The 23,523-nt window shown below is 46.1% G+C and overlaps 1 protein-coding gene across 1 annotated transcript in view; it reads left to right on the top strand.

Annotated features, from left to right (window-relative positions):
* LOC144129785 (uncharacterized) overlaps nucleotides 1-23,523 on the top strand; it is a 47,133-nt gene that overhangs the window by 18,388 nt on the left and 5,222 nt on the right. The window contains exons 7-13 of the mRNA XM_077663857.1: nucleotides 263-494; nucleotides 4,790-4,931; nucleotides 8,856-9,005; nucleotides 11,921-12,178; nucleotides 15,963-16,244; nucleotides 18,409-18,696; nucleotides 22,002-22,310. Coding sequence (XP_077519983.1) covers nucleotides 263-494; nucleotides 4,790-4,931; nucleotides 8,856-9,005; nucleotides 11,921-12,178; nucleotides 15,963-16,244; nucleotides 18,409-18,696; nucleotides 22,002-22,310 — 1,661 coding nt within the window. The remainder of the gene's footprint in view (nucleotides 1-262; nucleotides 495-4,789; nucleotides 4,932-8,855; nucleotides 9,006-11,920; nucleotides 12,179-15,962; nucleotides 16,245-18,408; nucleotides 18,697-22,001; nucleotides 22,311-23,523) is intronic.

Below are 23,523 nucleotides of genomic sequence, written 5' to 3'. Positions count from 1 at the left end.
ACATGGCGCTCTTTGGCCATAGCTGCCCTTGCGCCATAAAAATCCATAATCATCATCAGTTCTTCAGTCACGCTCTATGGAACTTGTGGTACAAAGCAGCAAATCTCCCGAGGACGAAGACAACCCTGCTCCCAACCAACTCATAGCTTCGAAGTGTCACATTTAAGGATTCGATCAGACTTTCAGTTAAAAGCGAGTAAAAAGCGAGATAAAGTCTATTGTCTTGTAATCCTCGTTCACGCCTGCATATCTGCGTGCGCAGAGTGCCTGCAGGCCAAGGAGGACCTGGACAACCTCCTGAACGACGCCAAGAAGCCGTGCGCCGACTTCTACGGGCACGTTTGTGACTCGTGGAGCAACACGACCTCCAGCTTCCACGCCGGCATAGCTGGCAGGCAGCTGGCGAAGATGAACGCGTCGCTCTTCCAAAACGTGAAGATCAAGCGCGACGAGGACAGGCGCTACGGCGTCCACCTCCTGCGACCTGTCTACAGGCGAGCGCTCTTCGAATAGATTCCGCCTAACGCCTTTTAAATGTGTTACTAATAAATCGATCCAATCATACAAAAGTTATGTTGAAATTAAACTTACCATTAGGTTGATCAGTTTAGCAGTGTGTAATTAATGTGTCAACCTAATGAAGCTTCTCGTACAGTTCACAAAATGCTCACGTAAATATACTGAAGACAGTATTTTGCCGCCCGCAGGCGTTCCAGCTGGGACGATGACGTGCAAATTAACCACTCAAGATTTTCTGAACAAAAAAAATGCGTTTCTTGAACAAGTGTAGAATCAGAGCGAAGGAAATAAAATTGTTTCCACGCAATGATAAAAGTTACCGATTAAATTTATTTCTGTCAATAAAACACTTACATTTATCGCACCGTATGACCCTGAATACTTCTCCCATAAAGGATACTACAAATAGGGTCATGACAGTTAGTTGCTTCTATAGCCTTTAGACGTTGGGTGGTGGATATGCTTAAAGAGAAGACATATGCTTTCTTTGTAAAAGTGGTGGCGTCAGGGCTCAATTCTAAACACTAGGTAGAGCCAAGGTCCATCCATGGTTGAGCCAAAAAAAAAAAAAGGTGGAGGACGCTTAAGCTTCTCCTTTAAGAGTGAAACGCGGCACCGCGTTGCAGCGCTGCTAGGGTACTACTCATGCATGCAGCAGTACCCAGAGACACTGCACGAAGTGAAAGGCCACAGAGCATTCACTAGGTCCCCTTTTTATTCAGCTCGAACCAACGACCCTTAGCTGCTTTTTCTGCGCGTGCTCGCCTCGCAATGCGATTGACGCCGAGGCGAATGCGTTAGCATGTGGACTCCAATTTCGTGAGCTATTTTTGTCGACACAATGAATTCATTCACAGCGGGGACAATTCGAGCTTCGCTTTGAGAAATTATTTCTTTGCATGTGTTTCGATTCTTTGCCACTTTTATGGCTTCTCCCCTATCAGCCGCGGCTCATGTATGCGCTTTGCGCTTCCTCTCTCATGACGTCACTGAACCCTCCTCCTCCCGACTACGCTTCTCCTCCTCTCTCTTCCACTGTACACGGACAGACGGCCGCCGGGCTTTCATTCACATGCCCGTTCTAAGCTCGCGCATTAATAATTGATTCTGTTTGGCTTGTGTGACTAGATGCATTACGTACTCTTCGCCAAAAGTAAACAGGCAACGGACTTTGCTATAGTGGAGCCTTTACAGAACCCTTATGGCAAAGACATCTGCAAAGATGACTACAACGCTTCTCCTTACCTTACTCAGAGTTAAGGCTTCAGAGGTGTGAGAAGTGCTCCTCTGTACCGCAAATAAACAAACCAAGTTGCCTGGAAGACACGTTACTTGTTCATGCTGATGTTCCCGCCTTTCTCCAGAAAAGTTGCCTGTATTGCTGGCCTTCGGCTTCTAAGATCGAGGTCGCGGGATGGAATCACGGCCACGGTGATGCATTTCAATGAAGGTGATGTGGAAAGACGCCAGTGCTCTGTGGTGTGTTACTTCAGGTTAGAAAAAAACCCACGCGGTCGGAACTAATTCGGAGCCCTCCACGACGGCATCACTCATAGCCCATACGCAGCTTTCGGACGTTAAAGTCAAATTATCATTACCATACACCAGCACTATACTATCTTTCGATGAAAGATGAAAACAGAAAAAAATAAGGTTCGAATATACATTAAACGTTCTCACAAGAAATCGCGGCCACATTGGTGAACGAAGACTTTGCCTCATTGTTCTGATATTTATTCTTTTGTTTGATGTTTTGAAATCATGCGGCAGTTGTTTGGTATCTCGACTTTACTGTACTGGTTATGTATTAATTACCCTTCCCCTCTGAAATGCCAATTGGCGCTATAGGCGAAGTAATAGATAAATAAATAACCTTACACGCAGTGAGTATTATTTATATATATTTAATGACAAGTCTTGGTGCCTTGACGGGGCACAACGAACCACTGCAAGAATTTCTTGACAAGACTTTTGCGCATAAGAGCCTCTTTAGTCAGTCTACTTGCTTCGAAAGGAAGTGCAAGCTACAGGCTTGCTCTCATCCAAAAAAAAAAAGCGGCAATACGCGGTGAACTGTTGTCAGCATTTTACCGGCACAGATTTGGAATAAACTGTCTTCTAGAGATGGGTGAAGAAAGCACTCTTCTCTTCGCTTCCAGAAATCGTCAGTGTGTGGCAGCAAGACAGATTGGGCTAAAATAATGTTTATAAACAGACGGGTTATTCGAAATAATTAATAAAATTATAGCTCTCCATTGCGTATTAGCTTGCATCTCAATTTAGTATAGAGCCCATGTGCGCATGTGTTGTTTCCGAGCCAGCGTAAGCGCAACTATGGCTTTGTCCCCCAGGCCAAAAGTGGCCATTCCGTTGCCAGGAGGACGCAGAATAGCCAGAGCTGGACATCTCTCGAAGCTTTCGGATGGAAGCAAGAACACTGTCTACGTCGATTCTGCCCGACCCGTTAACGGACTCGCAGCAATTGTAGCAGCCTCACCCCCGAGGGATTCAATCGCCAGCAGCCTATACTCCAAGCAGTGAATATCACATCATCTGAAGAAGCAGCTATCGCACTAGCGAAATCCTAGAATAGGGTCGCAACGGCCATGTAGGGCTCACAACAGCGGAACATGGGCTCTCCGTGTTTGCAAAGTTCAGAAAGGTCTAATCCCGCGAATGTCCCGGTCATCTGGACCTCAGGGTACCTCTCAACGACGGGCAATAAGACGGCCAACAGAGTTTCCAGAGCTCTCCTCCTCCTCCGAGCATCTGGCTCACAGTCTCTCTCTAACACCACTGACACTGCCTCACCGTTACTAAGCTACGCGGAAATAACAGAGTACTATAGGTTCATAAGAAGGAAATATCCTCTTCCTCACAAAACCCTTAGCAAATTTGAATAACACGTAATCAGGCGGCTACGTACTAATACTCTCACGAACCCTGCTTAATGAGTAAATGGTACCGACACACGTGTAATTCATCCTGTCCCTTCTATAGACCAATTTATACACTATTTCACACAGTCTGGTAATTTCAAGAAAACTCGGGCATGAGAAAAATTCCGACCCGACATATGAGCTGTGGAAGGTAGCCCTTCAGAGCCACAGCACACGGCCTCCTTCCGCGTGTCGCCTCAAAATTGTCGGCAAGCGTAAATAATTTGAATGAAGAATGAAGCTTTTCAAAGAACGCCAACACTTACACTGTGCTGCGAATGTCGCGAACTCAGCGTGAACAAATGTAAACAAATGTAAACTTTCTACGTTTTCATGTGATAGCATAAACAACTCGTCGGGCCGTTTGGCGGCGCGTGTCACACCTGAACCGATGCCGAGAGTTATGCGAAGCATGAGGAGCCCGTTGAGAAGTCTTCGAGGCGTGTGTGCTGTCGCTTGTCACACATGGTCGGTTTGTATGATGAGGTGTATGACTAAGCGTGACACGTGATGCGGGGTCATGACCAAGGTATGTGACGTCACATACCACTGAGCGTCACCAAACGAAGTGACGACCGCAAGTGACGTCACCGAACCAGCAGCTCTCCGACAACGCCCCGACAGGTTCCTTGTGCTACAACAACCCCGGCTAGGCATTGTCTAGAAGTCGTCTAATTTGTTTTTAATCTGCGCCTTCCATTTTTTTTCTTAATCTCTTTCGTGGGAGTCCAGTGACTCTAAGACGTTTTGCCGTCGCGCCTTTCCTTATATACTCGTAAACCCATTCACAAACGCTTACGAAGCGCTGACATACTAACACACGACCACTGGTTTCACATAATGACAACGATTCCGGCGAAGAGCACCGAAACGGCCGCTTCATGTAAAGTAGGGGAGTACGAGACGGCCGCCCAAGATGCATTCGTGCGTTAATTTCAAAACACTTTTTCTTTTCAAAATGAGACCACTCACATAACTACTTCTCGTACAAACAAAATCAATATCCGAAAATGCAGATTTTTAACCATTTGTGTTATTCACCCGAGCCAGTCGGCCGTGCAGAATCCGGGCGTGAACGTGTAAAGTGTCACGTGGTGCCCAAGAGTGCATTTCTGTATTTAAAGATTCCCGTCCATGCCTGTGCATCGCAAAACTTCGGCAGCGACCCGCCCACAAAATATAACCATTGCTCACCGTGGTCGGGACAGAGTGATTGTGGCGCCTCTATGCGGACAACAAATCCTTGCCGAAATTCTCTTTTCTCTATTGACATGACCTTAACGAATCGAGCAAGGACTCCACACGAAGACCCCACCGTTTGGGTGACGCAGGTCCTGCTACCGGTACATGTCCGAGTCGGTGCAGCTGAAGGACGCGCTCAAGGAAGCACACGAGCTGCTAGAAATCAACGAGCTCCTGAACGCCGCCAGCTTCTTCGACGTGGTGCGCTACCTGGTGCGCCAAGTGATGCAGGTGCGCCACCGGGCTCACGTCTGTGGCACGCGCATGCGAGAAACAGATTCGCAATGATTAGGACCCTAAATTCCCGCACTCTTGGTACTGAAAAACACGCAACATTCGCGCTTCAAAGCTCTTGTTTCAGGTAGTTCTACAGCAGTCAGTGTGAGTAAATTGTGCATGACTATCGTAACCTAGGGTGGAAAACTTTTTTCGATAAGGGAGCGCTTACTCATTACTTCTAATCAAAAGCAGCCGTACGGATACGTACGGCACTACTTCGCAGCTTGCAAAGAAACTTCGCATTTGAACAAAAAAGAGCTCCCGGAACCAGGACTATTTTTTTAACTGTACAGTTTCTGTGCGGCTGCTCTTGGGTGGATCACTATGACCATGCATTGACTTACTTCTTTTTTACAAACCTTACTGCACCTTGGGATATTCACTGAACATAATGGAGCAATATTTAAATCCTAACCGATATTCATATATGTTGTGGCTGTCTTTGGTAGTCACATATTTCTCCCGTAGGGCCCGAGCAGAAAGAAAATTGACATCCCGATTCGCTCCAAGTTCCCCGTAGTTTGAACATTCAATAGGCAAAATCCAAGCAATGGGGAAGTTGCTTCCGTTTGGTAACAGGGGCACGGGCCAGCGTCGGGAGTTATCACGCTTCACGAAAAATAACGTGACAGGTGGTGGGTTCAGTGTCGTTTGCACAGTGAGAAAAAACATCAACCCTCTCAGCGGAAAATGTGAAGAGTGAAGCACAGGTGGGCCTGAAGCGGCATTCACACGGTAAGCCGCTGGTAGACGGATGTGTATGACGTCTTCAAAAGGCAGAACTCGTCCACTGTGTTCGCAAGGGTGGCCTGCAGTCGACACGGACGGAAGGGTTCATCTTGCGAGTTGAACCTCCTGCTATGAGCAACGAGGCGACTTCTATGCCGCCGCGTTCATCGCGTAGGGCCCCAGCTGCGTGGTTGTCAGACACATGAAGAAAGCACAGCTAACAATGAGGACCATGCATGAGATGTTTTGCGCCGGTCGAACAAACGCCCCTTCGCCGCCACTGAAGCCGGCGCCAACGCGCCGCCTATCGAAGGCGCGACGTTTCCATCACGTGATGGGCGGTCAGTGTTGCCAAGGGAGGGGTGCATTTTGAAACCGTTTTCGTAGCCATAAAACGGAGCCTTCCGGGCTGTCTCTAGAAGATAAGGCTGTTATAATGCCTTGAAGCCCTCTGTATTGCCAATGATAAAGATCACTGCGTCAGTACTCCCTCTATTGTGCTAAGAAGAAAGGAACTAGATTATCTGAAGGCTAACGGTGTTGATCGTGTCAGCTAGGCACAGAAATTGTGGGCGATTTGCATGAAGGCACGTGTGCGATATGGAACCTGTGGCTCTGGTTGATTGCCTTTTGGTTTTCCCGATTTTGTGCTTTTGATATCAGTTACCTGGCGGTCACATGTGTACATATAGGACTGGTTTCTGTGAATAAACTTCAGTTGATGTCCGGCGATTGTGTGTCTGTTCTTCATTCGTCCGTGTTTTTCGTGCGCCAGAACGATGTATCATAATGCGTAGAACGATTTTTTGTTTTCAATTTTCACTCAAGATAAAGGTATAAGCCCTGACCCCTGCATTTCGCCGCGTATAATTATTGAGCATCTCCAAATTAGTGATAACAGGATTGTTAGTCTTCTCCTCAACCTAGATCCCAAAAAATCAACCGGCCCGGATAATGTCAGTAAGGAGTTTTTAAAGAGATATGCGGAATGGTGTCGCAAATACCTAGGTTTTATCTTTCGAAGGTCTATTTCATCATCAAAATTGAACAAAGGTTGGAAACTAGCAAAGATTTACACAGGGGACACTGCTTTACCGTCAAACTATACACCAATCTTCCTTATAAATTCATTGTGCAAAATCCTTGAGCATGCCATTTCGAAGCATATAACCGCTTTTATAGAGCGAAACAGTACTGTATACTGACGCCTCACCAGCTTAGATTTTGACGCACACTATCAACCATTACTGAATTAACTGAGGTCGTACATGGTCTAGCACTTAGTGCTAACAACGGTAGCCGACCCATATTTTAGTGCTCAATTTTTCCAAAGCATTACACTATGTATCACACCATAAATTACCAGGAAAACTAAAAACAGTTATCAGGGACGGGGAATTACTTTCTTGGTTAACAGATTTTTGTCACATCGTACGGAGTTTGTAATTTTCAAGTATGTCGCATCCATAACAGTTCCTGTTACTTTGGGAGTTCCTCAGGGATCCGTCCTTGGTCCGCTTTTATTTTTTGCTCTTTATCAACGACATAACTAACGGTATTAATTGCAGCATTAAATTATTTGTAGGTGACTGAATTCTTTACAGAAAAATTAACAGCCTCGAAGCTCATCTTTCGCTAGACAGTTCACTAAAAAAATAACGGAATGGTGCACTACATGGTAGACGACAATAAACACGCAAAAATCCGTTTGTATTAATGCAACAAGAAGAAAAAAAACATCACCATTCTTGTCTTACGCTTTAAACGGCGTACCATTAACGAAAGTTAAACACCGTAAATATATCGGTATCACGCTGTCTCCTGACCTGAGGTGAGACTCTCACAATGCTGCTATCACGCCTGCTCCTTTACGGAAACTTTTTTTTTTAATCCGGATGCGCTTGCGATCTACAGCAGCATTGATTAAACTTTTGCCTACACAACCTTCGTAAGGCCAGTTTTAGGATACGCGAGCAGAGTTTGTTTCCCCACTCAATAACGTCACAAAATTACAGGCTATTCAATGCAAAGCGTTAAGTAACACAACAAATACAAACGCACCGATTCCCAGACCTTGCTTGCAACTTCACCCGACCTTGCCACGTTATCATCAAGAGCAAAACAAGTGAGCCTAAAGTTTTTGTTCAATTACTACACCACCACTACAAAATAATCTGCAAAAATGCGCAACCTGGTCACAATCACGACCATCGCGGCACAAACACCCATGCACCCTAACCGAGTATATGTGTCATAATGATACGTTAATGTATTCTTTATTCCCTCTCTCCTTCAGCAAATGTAATCGTTTGGATCATAACATTACTAACACTCAGTGCCTTTCTTATGTCGTGTCACGTACAGTTTAAGCGTTTGATGGACGCACAGTCTGATGGACGCAACGCTAACTCTAGATAAGATTTTCGCAACTTTGTCATTTATGCGATATTTAGGACATTGTGAAGTCGTTACTGCCATTGACGAGACGTGTTTAAATATAATTTTTTGCCACAGCCAATTTGTCTCTTTGTGCCTACCTTAACTTTTAGATCAAGTGTGCTGCCTTTGAAGATGTATATGTCTTTTTATTCCCTGTTTTCAATTCCCTGTATTAATTGCCCCTGCTATGGTCTTGTGAAAATATCGGCAGTATTGTATAAATAACTAAATAAACAAATAAATAATGTCCGCCGTGCTGTACAATCCACCTTTGCCGACAGCCCCGACGTCTCATATTTTTACACGAAAACCTGTAAAAAATTTAAAAACCCGCAGTATACCCAGGATCAAAACACATGTTTCGGGATATACGCGACCACTTGCTTCCCATCTCACTTTGAAGAGTACGACAATGAGTACAGGAGTTGTATTTTAACTAATTAATACGGTGCTACGACTTATTATGTTATCTTTAATTTATTTGAGGTAAGATTGAGTACGCGGCATGACAATCGTCTGCAACCAGAGTACCCTTCAAGCAAATGTACATTCTTGACCGTACTCGCGTGAATTTTCGATCTAAGTGCGATTAGCCATGCTACTCTGATTTCTAATTTGGCGGTGGTAAACAATTGATAAGATCGCATACAACGCGTTCCCAGCAAGACCATGGTCAGACCAAACTACTTCCTTACTCCTTCGCCGCAGATTGGCGTGTACACGGTCTTCAAAGCCATGTTCGTTCACGAGAGCGGCCGCACCGCGCTGTTCATGAGCCGAGGATACACCCTGCAGGAAAAGCTTGGCGTTTCGTTCCACACCGGCGAGGCTCGAAAGCGGTTCGAGCAAATCCTCAAGGTATTGCCGCGAACATTTGCAGTGTTTGTTCATTCTTCAAATCTGCCGCCACACAGCTTTATCACTTTGTTAGCGACGCAAGACGCGACTAGATTTATCTCGATTGATCGAGGCCAGGCAGAGCTGATTCTACGTTGTTCCGGAATGTTCTAGTAACATTGCACGCTTTATCTAGAAAGTTCGCTATCAGCTTTAAATTGAGCACGGCCGACAGCGGCGGGCATTCTGTTCGACGAACTCCGAGCACGCTTGTCGCTTCGCCGCCGCCGAATGATTCAGTCCATTTTGGCTGCAAGTCAGCCCAATAAACAGTTTTCTTTTCGAAGACCTTTTGTCCGTCTTCATCGCTGCTTCGACTGCCGTCACCACTGCGTATGTAGAGACCACTCTTTTATACCAGTCGACACTGTGCGTATAACGCATTGAAAATTGGGTAACATTCAGAACGGAGCATTAATATCATTCATAGAGTGCTGAACATGAGTATTGAGCTCTGAGTAATCACTGACAGAGAATTTAAAATTGCATGCTCATTTCTCAGCGCGCTCAGTGCTGGCTCTCAATATGGGCCTGCTCCGGTTTTCATATCCTATTTTCACGCAGTGCACAGGTGGTCTCATTTGAAAACTATAAATAAGAATAACTTGGAATCTAGCCATAAAAACTCTCTCGCTGCATTCGTGAGCAGAATCATAATTTTTGGCGGATTTCTATAGCAATTACTTTCTCACTGAATGGTTTAAATATTATTAGAACACAATATATTTCAGAAAGAAATGTCGAACTTAGAAAAAAAAGGTGTCTTGTGGCGCATTTTCAGCCATAAATTCCTTAGAGGCGTTCCTAGTAAAGTTATGTAATGTGGCTCAGAGCCACTCCTGCAGCTATGATTGCCCCGTACTGTGACTGCCCTGCATGGCGTGCTTTCGCCGCTTACTGCGACACACACGCTATGCGGGAAGCGCGCTGCAGCAACCGCTAAAAAGATTACAGTGCTCCATATTAACCGGGGCTACACGGGAACAGAACACCTGACCGCACTGCCTGTTCCACTGTCGCGCCAGGAACAAGAAAGAATAATGAGGCCGCAAAAACTGTACAGTTACAAAACAATCAGAGAGATGCGGTACAAGAAACCATTATTAAAACATCAATCACTGAGCAGGTAGAATACAATACAAAGGCACAGTACAAGATACAATACAATACCAGATAAAAAACAAATCAAAATATCATACATCTCCACAGGGTAGGTAATTATGTTTTACCTAATAAAAAAATGTTAACTTGTCTTTTAAAACTATTTACTGAGTTGGAATTACAAACTATATGAACTATTTCATGAAACATGTTTAAAAGAGCAAAAGTTTGAAAGTTAACCGACTGCTTCCCTTAAGATGTTCTGATCAGGTTTGAAGTAAACATTACATTTCTCAACTCGTAGCCACAGTCGGCGCGTTCATATGTTGCGAAATAACCTGGTTGATCACGTTTGGTTTCGTTATATATTCTTAGTGCTAGTTCTTGGCGAAATATGTTAGTAAATGTAATAATCTTGTTTTCATAGAAAAAATCTTGAGTATGGCCACGTGCTGGTAGTTTTTCAATAAATCGAATCGCTTTCTTTTGCATGATATGAAGCCGTTCAAGATTGCCCTTTGAGGTCGTGCCCCATACCAATACGCAGCAGTGTAGTCGTGAGTAGATCATAGTAGTGAGAACAGCCGTTATAAAATTTGGGAGCAAAGAGGATTGGTCGGTTCCGGCTGAAAGGTCAGTGGGAGTGGGAGAAAGCAGAGCGCGGAGGTAGAGAGACGCTGGCTTCCTGAGGTAATCATGTTCGCTCATCACGATGCCTTCCCCCCTCCCCCCCCCCCCCATGTCATTTTGTGCTGCTCTCTCATACCATTTCTCTTGTAAACCCAACGTAACGTGGAATCATTTTTCTCCAAGGGCTACATTTCATATTTTTACTAGGAATGCCTCGGTGCGAAATTTATGGCCGAAAACGTGGCACAGCACACTTTTTTTTCTAAGTTCGACCTTTTTTTGTCATATATATTCTGGTGTAATATAGTTTAAACCATTCAACAAGGTTTTTCGTGTTACAGAGAGCTGCTGAAAAACACGTTGCCCACAAACGTCGCAAAACATTTTTCAAAAATATTAAATATGGTACTAATGGGGTAAAATAATGAACTAAAACAACGCAAAAAAACCTCATGCAGAAACTTCCTAGCTGTCAGATAAAAACTACAATGCATATGCATTATTCACAAAAAATTTCGAGCCCAAAATCAAAATACCTGTTTTTTGTGCATTTTTTAGTGAGACCTACATTTCCACTCGCCTGAGAAATTCAAAGGGCTTTCAAATGGCCAGATATTTTTCTCCAAGGCTATTAAGGGTAATTACATTAGACGGTTCAATAGAGAGCCACATATTTTGTGGAAAGGATCGGAGGGAATAGAGCGCAAGCTCGGGTCTATTTGGCATGAAATGACCCATCGATAGTACTACAAACGCAGAATATTTCTTTATGCCGTCATAATGCTAGCCATAAAGCAAGGTTGTTTTTTACTTACATAAAAGAAAAAACTTACGCTGCTATTTTTCTACAAAACATGTTATATATCACACATTCCAGTAACGGCAGCATTTCACGTTATTAGGCAGAAATTCCTGCCGCAGTGTTTGTGGCGTGGTAACAAGGTAATTAAAGCTGCACTGAGAACACCGACCGGAACTTCTTCGACATATTTTTTCTCAAATTCCTGTCACCAAGAAAGAAACTTGTAACGGTAGAACTTTAATTTCCATTTTAACGAGCAGTAGCTCCTCTACTTGTAAAACGACAAGTGCACAACATCTGTAGATTCTCACCGTTTGCTTGACCTCCTCCTGCACCATGAAAGTTCGGGGGCCGCAAGAATGTGGCGGCCGACCTGAGCCTGCTGGCGGAAATGGATGCCAAGGTGGACGACATCTTCCGCAGAATTCCAATGAAAGAGGAACAGCTTCCCCTGCGGAGTGTCGTGGCCCGCATGGTGTCTGGTGTGACGCCCGAGCAGTGGGTGCTTGCCTTCAAGGGCTCGCAGCGAGAGGTCACCGTACTTGAGCCCGGGCACGAGATCATCACACAGGGAAGCCAAGTCTTCAGAAAGGCTATGCAGGTGAAGTGCGCGCAAGTGTCCGACGCTGCGGCCACTGGAACAGACAGTCGAGCCCACTCATAACGGCAGCAGATATAACGAACTTTCACTTAATACGAACAAGAGTGCTACTACCGTATAATAGCAATGGCCACACCACCCGGTTCCAGCGGACGAGGAGGTGCCGTAAACTCGCAAGCGCCGAGACAGAAGAATAACGGCAGAAATTCAACTTTTGATGTTGACGAGCAGTGGCACTTCTACTTGGGAAGCTCCGAGTGCACAGCATCTGTAGATTCTCACTGTTTGCCTGACCTCCTCACACGGCCCCGGAAAGAATAGAGCGAACCGAACAAGCAATAAAAGAGGCGGCATTGGGACTGCAGGTAACTGCCGGATAAGCGCGTGCCGATGAACTATCGGGTCAATCATTCCGTCCGACTTCGGCACCTGGGCAAAGCGTCTAACATAGGCGAGGAGTGGTGGGCGCGAGATGGGAGCAAAGAAAGCGGATCTATTGCGTATGTTCGGTTAACAATCAATCGCAGTGATCCGGAAATTTTAAATCTCTTGTTAGCCCCGCTGGTCAAGTGGTACGCGTTGCCTGCCCAGTTGGCGCTCCGCACTTCGTGAAGCGGCCGCGTGCAGCTGGAGAGCAGACAGTCGTGCCGATAAGTTCTGTGCACAGCACACGTGCGCTGTGCTGCCTTCGTCTCTGCATGGGCCCACTAACGACCGATAACGCTGTTAAAAACCCACGTGACCAGACGCATGTGGGTTTGCAGCAACGCGTACTCTGATGCACAGCTTGTCGGATGTCTCGGACGTCGATGTCGCAACGACATGCTCTATAGAAGCCAGTGTACGAGAAGTATGAGCGCTCCTCGAAAGCGACGAATCTAATTCAGAAGCTCGGCTGCCACCAGTCGCCCTGAATGCTTCATGTGTGATTAGTTATATCGTGTCCCTAAAGCAGATTGTTGGTAGCAAAGGCCTTGGCGCGAGAACATGATCGCTCTCGAGAGCTTGAAAAGGGCCGAGGCAGGGTCTGCTCTGAAGAGCCACATTTGTTAGGTTTATTTTTTTACTTTTTGCAGTAATGCGGGGAGTCGATATATTACCAACTTCGGATATAACGAACGCCATCCGTGTAACCGTAAGGTTCGTTGCAAATATGCTCGGCTGTACTGTTATTGCGTTGCGAAAGAGGAAAATTCACGACTCGCCAATACTTTGACAGTACGGCGAAATCTTCGAAACATGGACCATACAAACATGGACTATGAAGAAGTGAAGGATGGAAAGGGCGAGAATGCATGCGTGAGCAAACGTGGATGCAGTTCGCAGCCTGCTTCACCGCACCAATTTTTTCCGGAATGCTGTGCGATTGCTTGGTCGACGCATGCGTCGTGTATCTCAGCACTTAAGGGGCCTCCCAAGCTCAAATCTCGGCGAGATTAGAAACCTTGTTTTCGCCTTTCAGATCGTACGACGAAGCACTCCACAATCTGGCTCAGCGGCAACTCATGTGGCCTGATGACTTTTGATGAAAATTTTTTCACAAATTACCTATTGGCACCAAAAACATTCCGGTGCTCCGATAACGAGGTAAACATCGCTATGAGACTGCCTACAAGAATGGGTTAAGTAAGCCTAATTGGCTTTGTAGTAGCCGAAGTGTGTGCTTCTGCTGAGCCTTCTTCATATTGTTCTGACATTCCAGCGATCCCTCATTAAGCGCTTTCTGCCGTCACAAAACTTTTTGAAGCGACAGCTTTACTACGATAGGTACAGCCGATTTCGCCGTGCGTTGCTGGTTGACCTTCAAGTGAGCCAGAGGTCAAGCGTGGCTATAGGCCTAAGCATATGTGATCCACCATGGTGTCTCACCACTTGACCTTCGACCTTTCGATTCACTGTTAGAGGGCGGCAGAATAGTTGCGTGACAATCGCGTGATGTCGCGAGATGGAAACTGCCGTTGTGACGTCAGTCTCTGGGGAATATATATTGGCCGCAGCGTTCATTGGGTGACCAACCTGTCGGGATCAACCATTAATTTAACTGCCACCTGCCAGAGTGCCAGGTGGGCGCACTGCCTATCTAGTGTGCGGAACGCACTCAGCGTTACAGACGCCAAGCCGCGTTCAGTTAGCCGATAGAACACAGCTTTCGCTCTCCAACTAGGCTCAGCAGTAGTTAAACCGCAGGAAACCATACGACACCATACGCCAAAAACCAGGCCTAGAAGCTAGCAGAACAAGAAAAACACTAAAGACCTTAGACATCCCTACTGAAAAAAGTATTTAGGTTTCAACGGGTCAGCAAATAGGATTATGGCACATTTGGTTTGGCTTTATAGGATGGACGTTCCAAAGCGGCTCAGTCTATGAGGGACGCCTTAGTGGAGGGCTCCGGATAATTTCGACCACCTGGGGTTCTTAACGGGCACTAACAATGCACAGTGCACGGAATTTTCACATTTTTCCTCCATCGAAATGCTACCGTAGTGGGCGGGTTCGAACCCACGACTTGCATGCACTGTGTGATGTACGTGCACGGTAATTAACCGCCGGTAATGGTAGTTATACGGAGCCCTCCACTAAGGAGTCACTCAAAGGCTGAATCGCTTCGGAAGCTTCATCCTATAATGTTAAACGAAATGTGTCATAATCCTATTTGCTCCTATTCAAACTTGTACACATTTTTCAATAGGGATTTATGCCCGTGGAGAAGAAGCCCGGACTCAAGTCTTTGTCGAGTCTCCACAACTATATGTCCGTTCTTCACCAGAGGCCTACTATTAAAGTGAACAGGTGACATTAACAATGACGCCCCGCCGGATGTTGTAGAATTAAAAAAAAAGCGTCTGAGCGGAACCACTGGTAACCACCTGCGTGACAGTTAGCCTTCCCTTCTCGCGAATGGGAGCAATCATTCTGCGGATGACAACAAAAAGCTTCAGAAAGACCTTGTGTGCGGTGTCGTGGACAGAAAAGCACAATTTCGGTATTTTAAGCTAGAGCTTTAAAATTCTGCCTGACATTAAATGATTCACGTAACTTACTAGGTGCGCAACATGGCCGGACCTGTTTGCAATACTTTTCGGCCTGCACGCCGTAACTTGTTTGCTTCATTATGGACCACCATCACCAAGACACACTGTATCATTTAAGAACCCTACATTCCGCTGTGTTGACGTGACTGAAATTAAACTCAATTTAAGCACGGTTTCTCAGCCCACTGCAAGGTGATCAGCGTGTATACGCTCGTCGTGTGTGAGGGATACTTTATTCTGCCAAAAGGCTGTCTTTCCTCATCACTGAAACTGGTGATGTTATGAACTGTGCTCTCCCCGGCACCCGCCACTGGTGGTCGGTGTCCGGCTCCAGAGCCTTAAGGCCCTGAAAAATGAGCCAAACGTCGTCAGAGCGATCTCAGGGAGCGGCAGCCGCGTTTCGGTGGAGGCGAAATGTAAAAACACTAGGGTACTGAGTGACATCAGTGCAAGTCGAAGAACCCCATGTGGTTGAAGTTAATCCGGGGGCTACCACTCCGACACGTGCAGATTTCGGACGCTTTCTTTAAAAGGAAGTTCTAGTTATATCAAACGTTGTACAGTACACAATGAAAATTTAGAAAAAAAACTGCCAGTTTCACAGACTGCTGGTGAAACATCTTTTTATGCTGTTTACATACTTCCTATTGGTTACTATACACTTTACGTACTTTACATAGTTAAAACTTTACATAATTTAAACGTTCCGCACCGTATATCGGTTTCCCCTGCTCTGGGAACTCACGCAGATGGTGGTGAAACGCGGCTTGCGGAATGCGACCTTCTACCTGGCCACCAGCCTGGAGGCAGACGTGGTGTACATCCTGTCTATGAAGGACACGATAGCTCAGAGCGAAGTGTACAAGGCTCTCTACTGCCTCGGCTTCACGTACAAGTGCCTGACACTGACGTGGGCTTTCCTGGCAGCGCGGCACCTCGCCGAGCCTCGGAGCATCGGCGTACTCCAGGACATCCTTGGCGCCATGCAGGAGGCCGTCAGCGAAGAGCGGGATGCGTTTGTCTGGATGGAGGTGCGCCTGCGTGTGTATCGCGGTACCAGTTTATATGGGGCAGACACAAAGAGAGAGAGAGAGAAATACTCTTTTTTCGTCGAACTAAGATCTATAGGTGTTCCTCTACAAAAAGAACTATCGTGAAGTCATGATCAGTGAGGGCCACAGCGAGCGTTATGGTCGGCGAGGACCACCAACGCCAACCGCACCCGCCAATTGGGGGGGCTGTTAGGCTAATAAGGAGACTGTATGGTTTGAAAATTGGAAAAAAGGATGTGGATCGAGGCCACGGAGGCCAGACTTCGTTTGTTGAAAGGTAGCTGCATGCCTAAGCATAGTGATTGGTGACGTGAAAACCGCTTAGTGCTGTCTCTGGCATACGCATTAACAGTTCGCATTAAAGCGGTTTCGATCGGTTACTGCGCTAACGTAACTACAGGGTTGGACAACCTACCCTGAAATGATGGAGCGGTAGCCAACTATCATTGATTGCGCCCTGCGGCTGGTGGTGGGGCAGAAGCTGAAGGTTTCGGTGCCTGACAACGGCCTTCGTCGCTTTTCAGTTGACAGCAGTGCAAATGTAAGTCAACAGCAAAAAAGAAGTTGATTAAACTAAGCAACGGCCCAGTTAAACAATCGGCGTGAGCCGGTGGCGCCTACTTTGAGCTGGCGCTTCCTGGGCTATCGGTCCAGCGCAACCCTCCTGAACGAACCTCGTCCGAAACGGCAGTTCCGGAAGTTGATGGTTTGCCCAACAGGCGTTGTTGCCGGCGCCGCTCTCGCGGCTGCGAGATCATCGTCGCCTGGTGTTCCTCGGTCTGGCTACGCTTCAGACCGGTTTCTTGATCGCCATCTATAGCACAACTAGCTCTTGTCGACGGTGGGCCTCGCGAGCACGAAGACGACGAACGTCTTTTTCATTTATTTCGTATTGGCCTTAAGTTAGGCAAACCTCTGCTGGTCCGGGTTCCCCTGGTTTTTGCCTGTATTTTAGTCGAAAGCACTCATCCGCTCGCCAACACCGCCCAAAAATCTTGTCACAGTACGTACGTATGTTCTTTCAATCTAGCGCCGTCGCCTAGCAATCCGCAGTTACTCGAGTCAGCTCGAGATGCAGTGGCGCATCTCTTAACCGCTTCGCCACTGCGCTGGTAGTGCTATGAGAACTCGTCGCCATCTATGAATGCTAAGTAGAAAATGACCAATTCTGGATATTAACTCACTAAAATATTACGTCATACCCTTAAGGCGGAGCTTAAGTGCCCCCTCCAACTGAAGGATGAAAACCTGCTTTCGCTCGTCTACTCGGTTTAACTATGTTAAACCCCTACCACCTTTTTATCTTTCTCTTGAGGGGGCTAATATAAGAATAATAAAAGGGCGGACGATTCGTCACCCGCGCGCCCTGGAGTTTTGGTTTGTTATTTTATTTCTCCGGCAGTCCACTGAGAGAACCTTTGGTTGAGCACCCTCGAGCACTTCGCTCCCGAGCTGCAGTCGCTCGGGAGCCGAAACATAGAACCAATTACACAAGCTCACGTAGCCAATGCATGGCTATCGCGGCTCCGATAGCTATCGCTACGTTTATTTCTTATTTTAAACTCTCTATCTGCAATAGCGCCCCTCGATTTCCGCCCCTACTTATTCCCCTCTTTCTCTCACCACCGCCCTTCCATACGTTTTCTCATCTTTCTCTCCTGACCGCTTCAGTCGGTGACCTTGGACGGGCTTCACCCACACGACGGCTCGAGGTGGGCTCCGTATAACGGCTCACGCCGTAGAACGTAAACACGTATACCACAAAAGCTTATGTTACTAGAGAAACACAGGCAAGAGAGCAGAGAGCGTCTCACCTCGCTGTTGGTGCGTGTTCTCGTTGTTGCGCATAGGAGCTATTGGTTTTAACAGCCCTCCGTCTTTGGACTTAGGTTGTCCAAGTGTGCACAGCCCGCACTGAAAAGGTAAAAGTCTAGCAAAATTGCAGCATCTTTCTAGTTTATTGGAAAGGGTTGCCAATACACTGCGTTTTGCCGAAAATTATTAAAAGTATATTTAGCGGGGTTCCATGTTGAATCGTCCCTTTTATCAACAACGAAACATTGGATGTTCCCCCTAAGCCTTGTGTACTGTGTAAAGGCTGGTATTCAAAAGTGACATCACCTTGCTGTTGTCGCTATCACAGGAGGCCACTCGGAACAAGACTGCAGCGGCGCTGTCGAAGCTGTCTGTGCACGTAATCGCGGGCAAGGCCTTCAACGTGACCAGCGTCGACTACAACAAGCCAGACGTGAAGCTGGACGTGGACGAGAATTTCCTCAAGGTCCTCGTGACAGCTCTTAAGCTGCACCATAGTGTCATGTCCGCCAAGCCACCCACACGAGTTGAGATGCTCGTCTCGGAGCTCGAGTTTAGAGGCGCTCTCTCCCTCATCCCCATCATGGAATACATTGTGGTGCCCACACTCTACCAGGTGCGTTGTAGGCGCTTAGGAAGCGCACGTAATTATAATAGACTAAATACTACACAAGAGCAGTCTTGTGGGAACCCAGTACGCTGCCGGAATAATTTGTGCCTAAAGAGTAATCATTTTTCTCTTTGAGGCTACATCACCAAAAACATTAGTCCTTAGTAGAGAAGTCACTATTACTTTGAAATTTAGTTTCCACCACCATTATCTATTTAAAGAAAAACCACTATTCACTCTGATATTACCAACGTTGCCAAAATTATTAGTCGTGTAAACGGAAACCATAACTGTTTCGGGGACTGCATACACAGTAAAGCAAAAGTAGCTGGTGGATAATCATGGTGAAAAACAGAGCACGCTAGACGGCATGCACAAGCGAAAGAAGACACCACAAGCCACCACTGAATACATAGTTAATGAGGGAGAAACCAGTACTTATTTGAAGAATATGTTGCCACTATTGTTCCCATAAAAAGATGCCATTACTCTAGGAATAGAGACCATCACTCCCTTAGATATTAATTGCAATGGGATGCCAGTGAAGTTCTTCGCACGAACTAACCGTTAGTCGCAAGGAGTAATTCGTACAGCTAGTGCAGTTTTACCCTGTTTCGGCTTTAAGTCTTGAGTGACCGTGAAATTCTTCCGAACGTGGCATTCCTTTTCTACTCGCCGCCAGCTTTGGAAGGAATGTGGTTGCAACCACATATAGTTCCGTCGCAACTAGCATAGACTTCATTTGTAAATTTTCACGTGGCCTAGGCCTTTCAGCGAGTGCCCTTTTGCTGACCTGTAAATAAGCTTCGTTGCAATGGCTACACTGTAGACGGGTTCCAGATAATTTTTTTCTTTCTCTTGAACCTCAGTGCACAAAAAGACAAATTTTAAGCTTTCAATCTTCATACAGCACTATCAGCTGTGTGCATCATTAATTGTATTCTAATAGAGTGCGAGCGCGCAAAAACTACGGCGAAGGTGTTTCTCATGTCATAGGCGAATATTAAGGTGGAGAAATTCATAGTCATTTTCCTGTCCGGCAATATGGAAAGAGGAAACGCGGTACTCTGAAAAATTTTCCACCGACTCTATGGAAAACTTCATGACAGTCCTACACGCTTACCTTGCCACCCTAATGTCTCCTGCTTCTTAAAGGACACTACAGTTTGTTTCACACAACGTAATGTTCCCTCCGGAAAGTGAATTCCAGACATTCATAACATACTCTTTATGTTGACCGCGTCCATGCATGTCTTCCATGCGAGATTGGATGCTTTTTCTAGCCTAAAGATGGCCTTGTATGATCCCAGTCCTTCCCCGACTCTCACAGCATGACTGTCGAAGCCATCCATGCCGCAAGTGCAAAGCCCTTATGAGAGCTGTGACAGAAGCAGTTTGTTGCTCCAGGTTTGGGCATGTGGGTCTAGCCAACTAAATGAGCTGCTGGTTTATCCGTATTGTTCAGTAAACACATGAAATTCGCCCCATCCCTGCGATTTAGGGACCAACGAAAGCTCTATAGCACGACCGAACTGTGTGACAGTGTGAAATGCAGCATTTTCAATAACGTGTAAAGTCGTAATATAAATTCACTTTCAGTTGGCTGCGTCTTCTGCTGAGTACGGGGACACGGGATCGAATCCCTGCCACGGCGGCCGGATTTCACTGGGGGCGAAATACAAAAACAACAAAAGCACTGTGCGATGTCTTTGGCACCACCACGGGTGGTCGACAGTCCGGGGTACAGCATTACGGCGTCCCTGGCAGCCCAAGCAGTTGTTTCGGGATTTTGATCAAACCCCACATTTCATACTATATTTTCATGTCAGTGCCGTTCAACAAACTCACGAATGCGAAACGCAAAAAGGCGCCTGGCTGCTGTGCGATATCAGTGCACGTTAAAGATACCCAGGTGGTCGGAATTATGAAGGAGCCCTCCATAACGGCACCTTTTTCTCTTTTACTTCAATCACTTCCCTCCTTCACCCCTCCCTCGTGGTACGGTTGAGGTGTCCATCTTTTCTGAAAACAGCTTTTCATTTTTATTTTACAACTTGCGCCACTTGTCGTAGACGGCCGCAATCATTGTCATCCACTGTCATTGTGTTTCAAAATTTGGATGTGTTGCACCCCTCGACACTCGACCCCGCCGCTCAGCCTGTTGGCGCCACAGTCGCTATGTTTCGAAGACGCCGCTACACCAGGACCAAAAAGCACCGTGTTTGGCTATGCTGGCAAAGACAGAACACAATATTTTTGCGGGGTACGACATAACGTTTCAAGTCATTTCACCAGAGCACAATGTGAAGCAGAGAGCATTTATTGAGCTGGCGTCTCTCTAAATAGAAGCAACTGTGCCTATAATCTAAGCACAGAGTTTCACCACTGCTTGCACCAGGCACAACCCCTCCTTTAAAGGTGCTTAAGTGTACACGGAGGACAACTCTATCCAAATTATAGTTCCCAGTAAAAAAAAAAACATTTTAAATCATTCTGGCTATGTTAACGTTTGTCCGGCAGCAAAAAAAAGGCTATTTCTCAATTAGAAAATTTCAATATTAAAATTATGCCGCCCCTAAATTCACACCCGTTACGTCCACACTAATCAGGTCCAGTTGTCGCCTTTTTTTCAAACGAAAGGTGGTCTAGCATAGCCTCTGGGAGCCACCCAAAAAATTCGGCGCCGACTTTCGAAATCGGCTGGTGATGACGACACCTGTGTTTCATTTCAATTTTGGCCTTAATTTCCTTGATTCTAGAAGCTCATTTTTGAGTGAGACTATTCTCTTTCACGTTAGAATTCTATTGTGTACTGTACTGATACAAGCGCGCTTCAGTTTGTCAACAATGTCATTTTAATATGCAGTGCTTATGGCGCATGCAAGTATACTCAATCCCGCAACGCATAAGCAGAACTGCCTTCCTGAACCTCACCGGCATATTTCACAACAGCCCGTTCGGACCCGGTGCTTAATCTGTATTGCGAAGATTGGGCACGTGACACGCGTTTATCTGGGCAAAGCGCCGGCAGTCTGTGCAACGCTTTTGTAAGTTCTTGTAGAAAACGTTACCTTGGCTTTGGTGCTCGGATAAGTAACCTCCCATTCTCTGATCTCTCTGCAAAAACTAAGGTTTCAACATTTTTGGTATGTCTTGAGTTTCAACCACATCAATCCCTACTGCTGCAAGAAGAGTTTGAAAGTTGATATCCGTGCATCGCGTGGTCATGCGTGAGAAGTAAAGGTCATGTGTGAGATTTCTCAAGCAGTGCCACAGCGGGTCATATCTGAATCGGCATTGTTGGTGTCCAGCGCGACCCGTACCTGTACAACTACCATGTGCCGGACTACTTCAACTACGGCACCATGGGCGGCTTGCTCGGAGCCCAGCTGGCTGAGACCGTGGGTGTGGCCGTCAACGACGACCGGCAGTCCACCTGGGATCCCGCGACGGCCACTAAACACGGTGAACTGCTCCGCTGCCTCACGGAACGACGCCGGCATCTGGGCTTCCCCGATTTCCATCCCGCCACGGCCGACCAGCAGCAGACGCAGATGGTGACCCTCTCGATCAGTGCGCGGCTAGCCTACTCTGGCCTGAAGAGGGTCTTCCGCAAGAAGGTCGGTGTCCTGTTGAGGCCGTATACGAGTGCGTTCACATTCGCATACCCAGAAATTCTGGAAACAGGCATTCATCAGGAAGTTGTCTATGAGCGCAAACTTTCTCATATTTCGCAAGATTCCACTGTAACAACTAATTATTCAGAAGAAGGCATACCGCCTCAATATTTGCAGATCTCCCTTCGGCAGGCTTGCATTTTTTTTTGCTATTAACGTTTTTGCTATCGTCAAAAAACGTTACGCATTGGTTTTTTATAGCAGTCTTAACAACTCGATGCCAAAGGTGGACAAAGTTTAGAAAGATTTTGCTACGCATCAGAATTATGCATCTTTACCTTATATATACTTAAAACAGGACCTCAGAATGTTCCAAAGTTGCCTAACAATTTAATTTGATTAATTTTATTTTAATTAAATTTTAATGTAATGTCCAAGAATCCGGGACTTCATTAGAGGGCGCGAAGTGTTCTCCCAGAAATGCAGCGACAACATTTCGGGCTTAGTTCTGAAACAAAATCCGGCTTAGCTTAGGCACGATATTGCATCTCGTGTTCCTCAAACCCTATATTTATCGAATGTTTCATTCCTCGACCGACAAATTGTTCCATAGATTGACTGATTACCAGGTTTATTCATTTATTTATTGAGTGACTGATCGATTCCTTTATCAGTGGAATGTTAGAGCGACAGATTGATAAATATATCAGTGGTATTAATGAAAGAAGGAAGCGCCGTCAAGGGAGGGATTAAAGAAGCTAAAGGCGTGAGATGTACAACGGGCACTGTCTAGGACGTCCGTGAGTAGGTCCGTCAGATTTCTGCTCGGCATCTTGTTGCGCCACATTTGATTAGCGGAATGCCCCATTTGTGAACCTTGTACCAAAGCGAGACTGAAAGCTCAGAGGAAATAAGTACCACTCTAATAATATGCTAGCAAGTGGTTGGCTTGCAACCCCAATGACCAGTAGTTCTGTTGCTCGTAAACACTGACCGCTCTGTGGCTTCCTTGCTAATTTCTGTTCATGCGCTGCCTTTTGTTTAAGAAAACGAAGGTTGCGCAGTAGCTTAGATGCCGGAAACTAGGACGAGAATCCAATGCAGAATGAATTCAATGTATCAAATCGCATCTACGTCGCTTCTGCCGCATTTAGATTAGATCTACATAAGATTAAATATTATTACTGTAATGACATTGAGAGGAGGTGGTTGCTGG

Source organism: Amblyomma americanum, chromosome 4 (assembly GCF_052857255.1).
Source record: "Amblyomma americanum isolate KBUSLIRL-KWMA chromosome 4, ASM5285725v1, whole genome shotgun sequence".
NCBI classification, from domain to species: Eukaryota; Metazoa; Arthropoda; class Arachnida; order Ixodida; family Ixodidae; genus Amblyomma; species Amblyomma americanum.
Note: the sequence above shows the minus strand (reverse complement) of the source record. Positions and strands in the feature narration are given on the sequence as shown.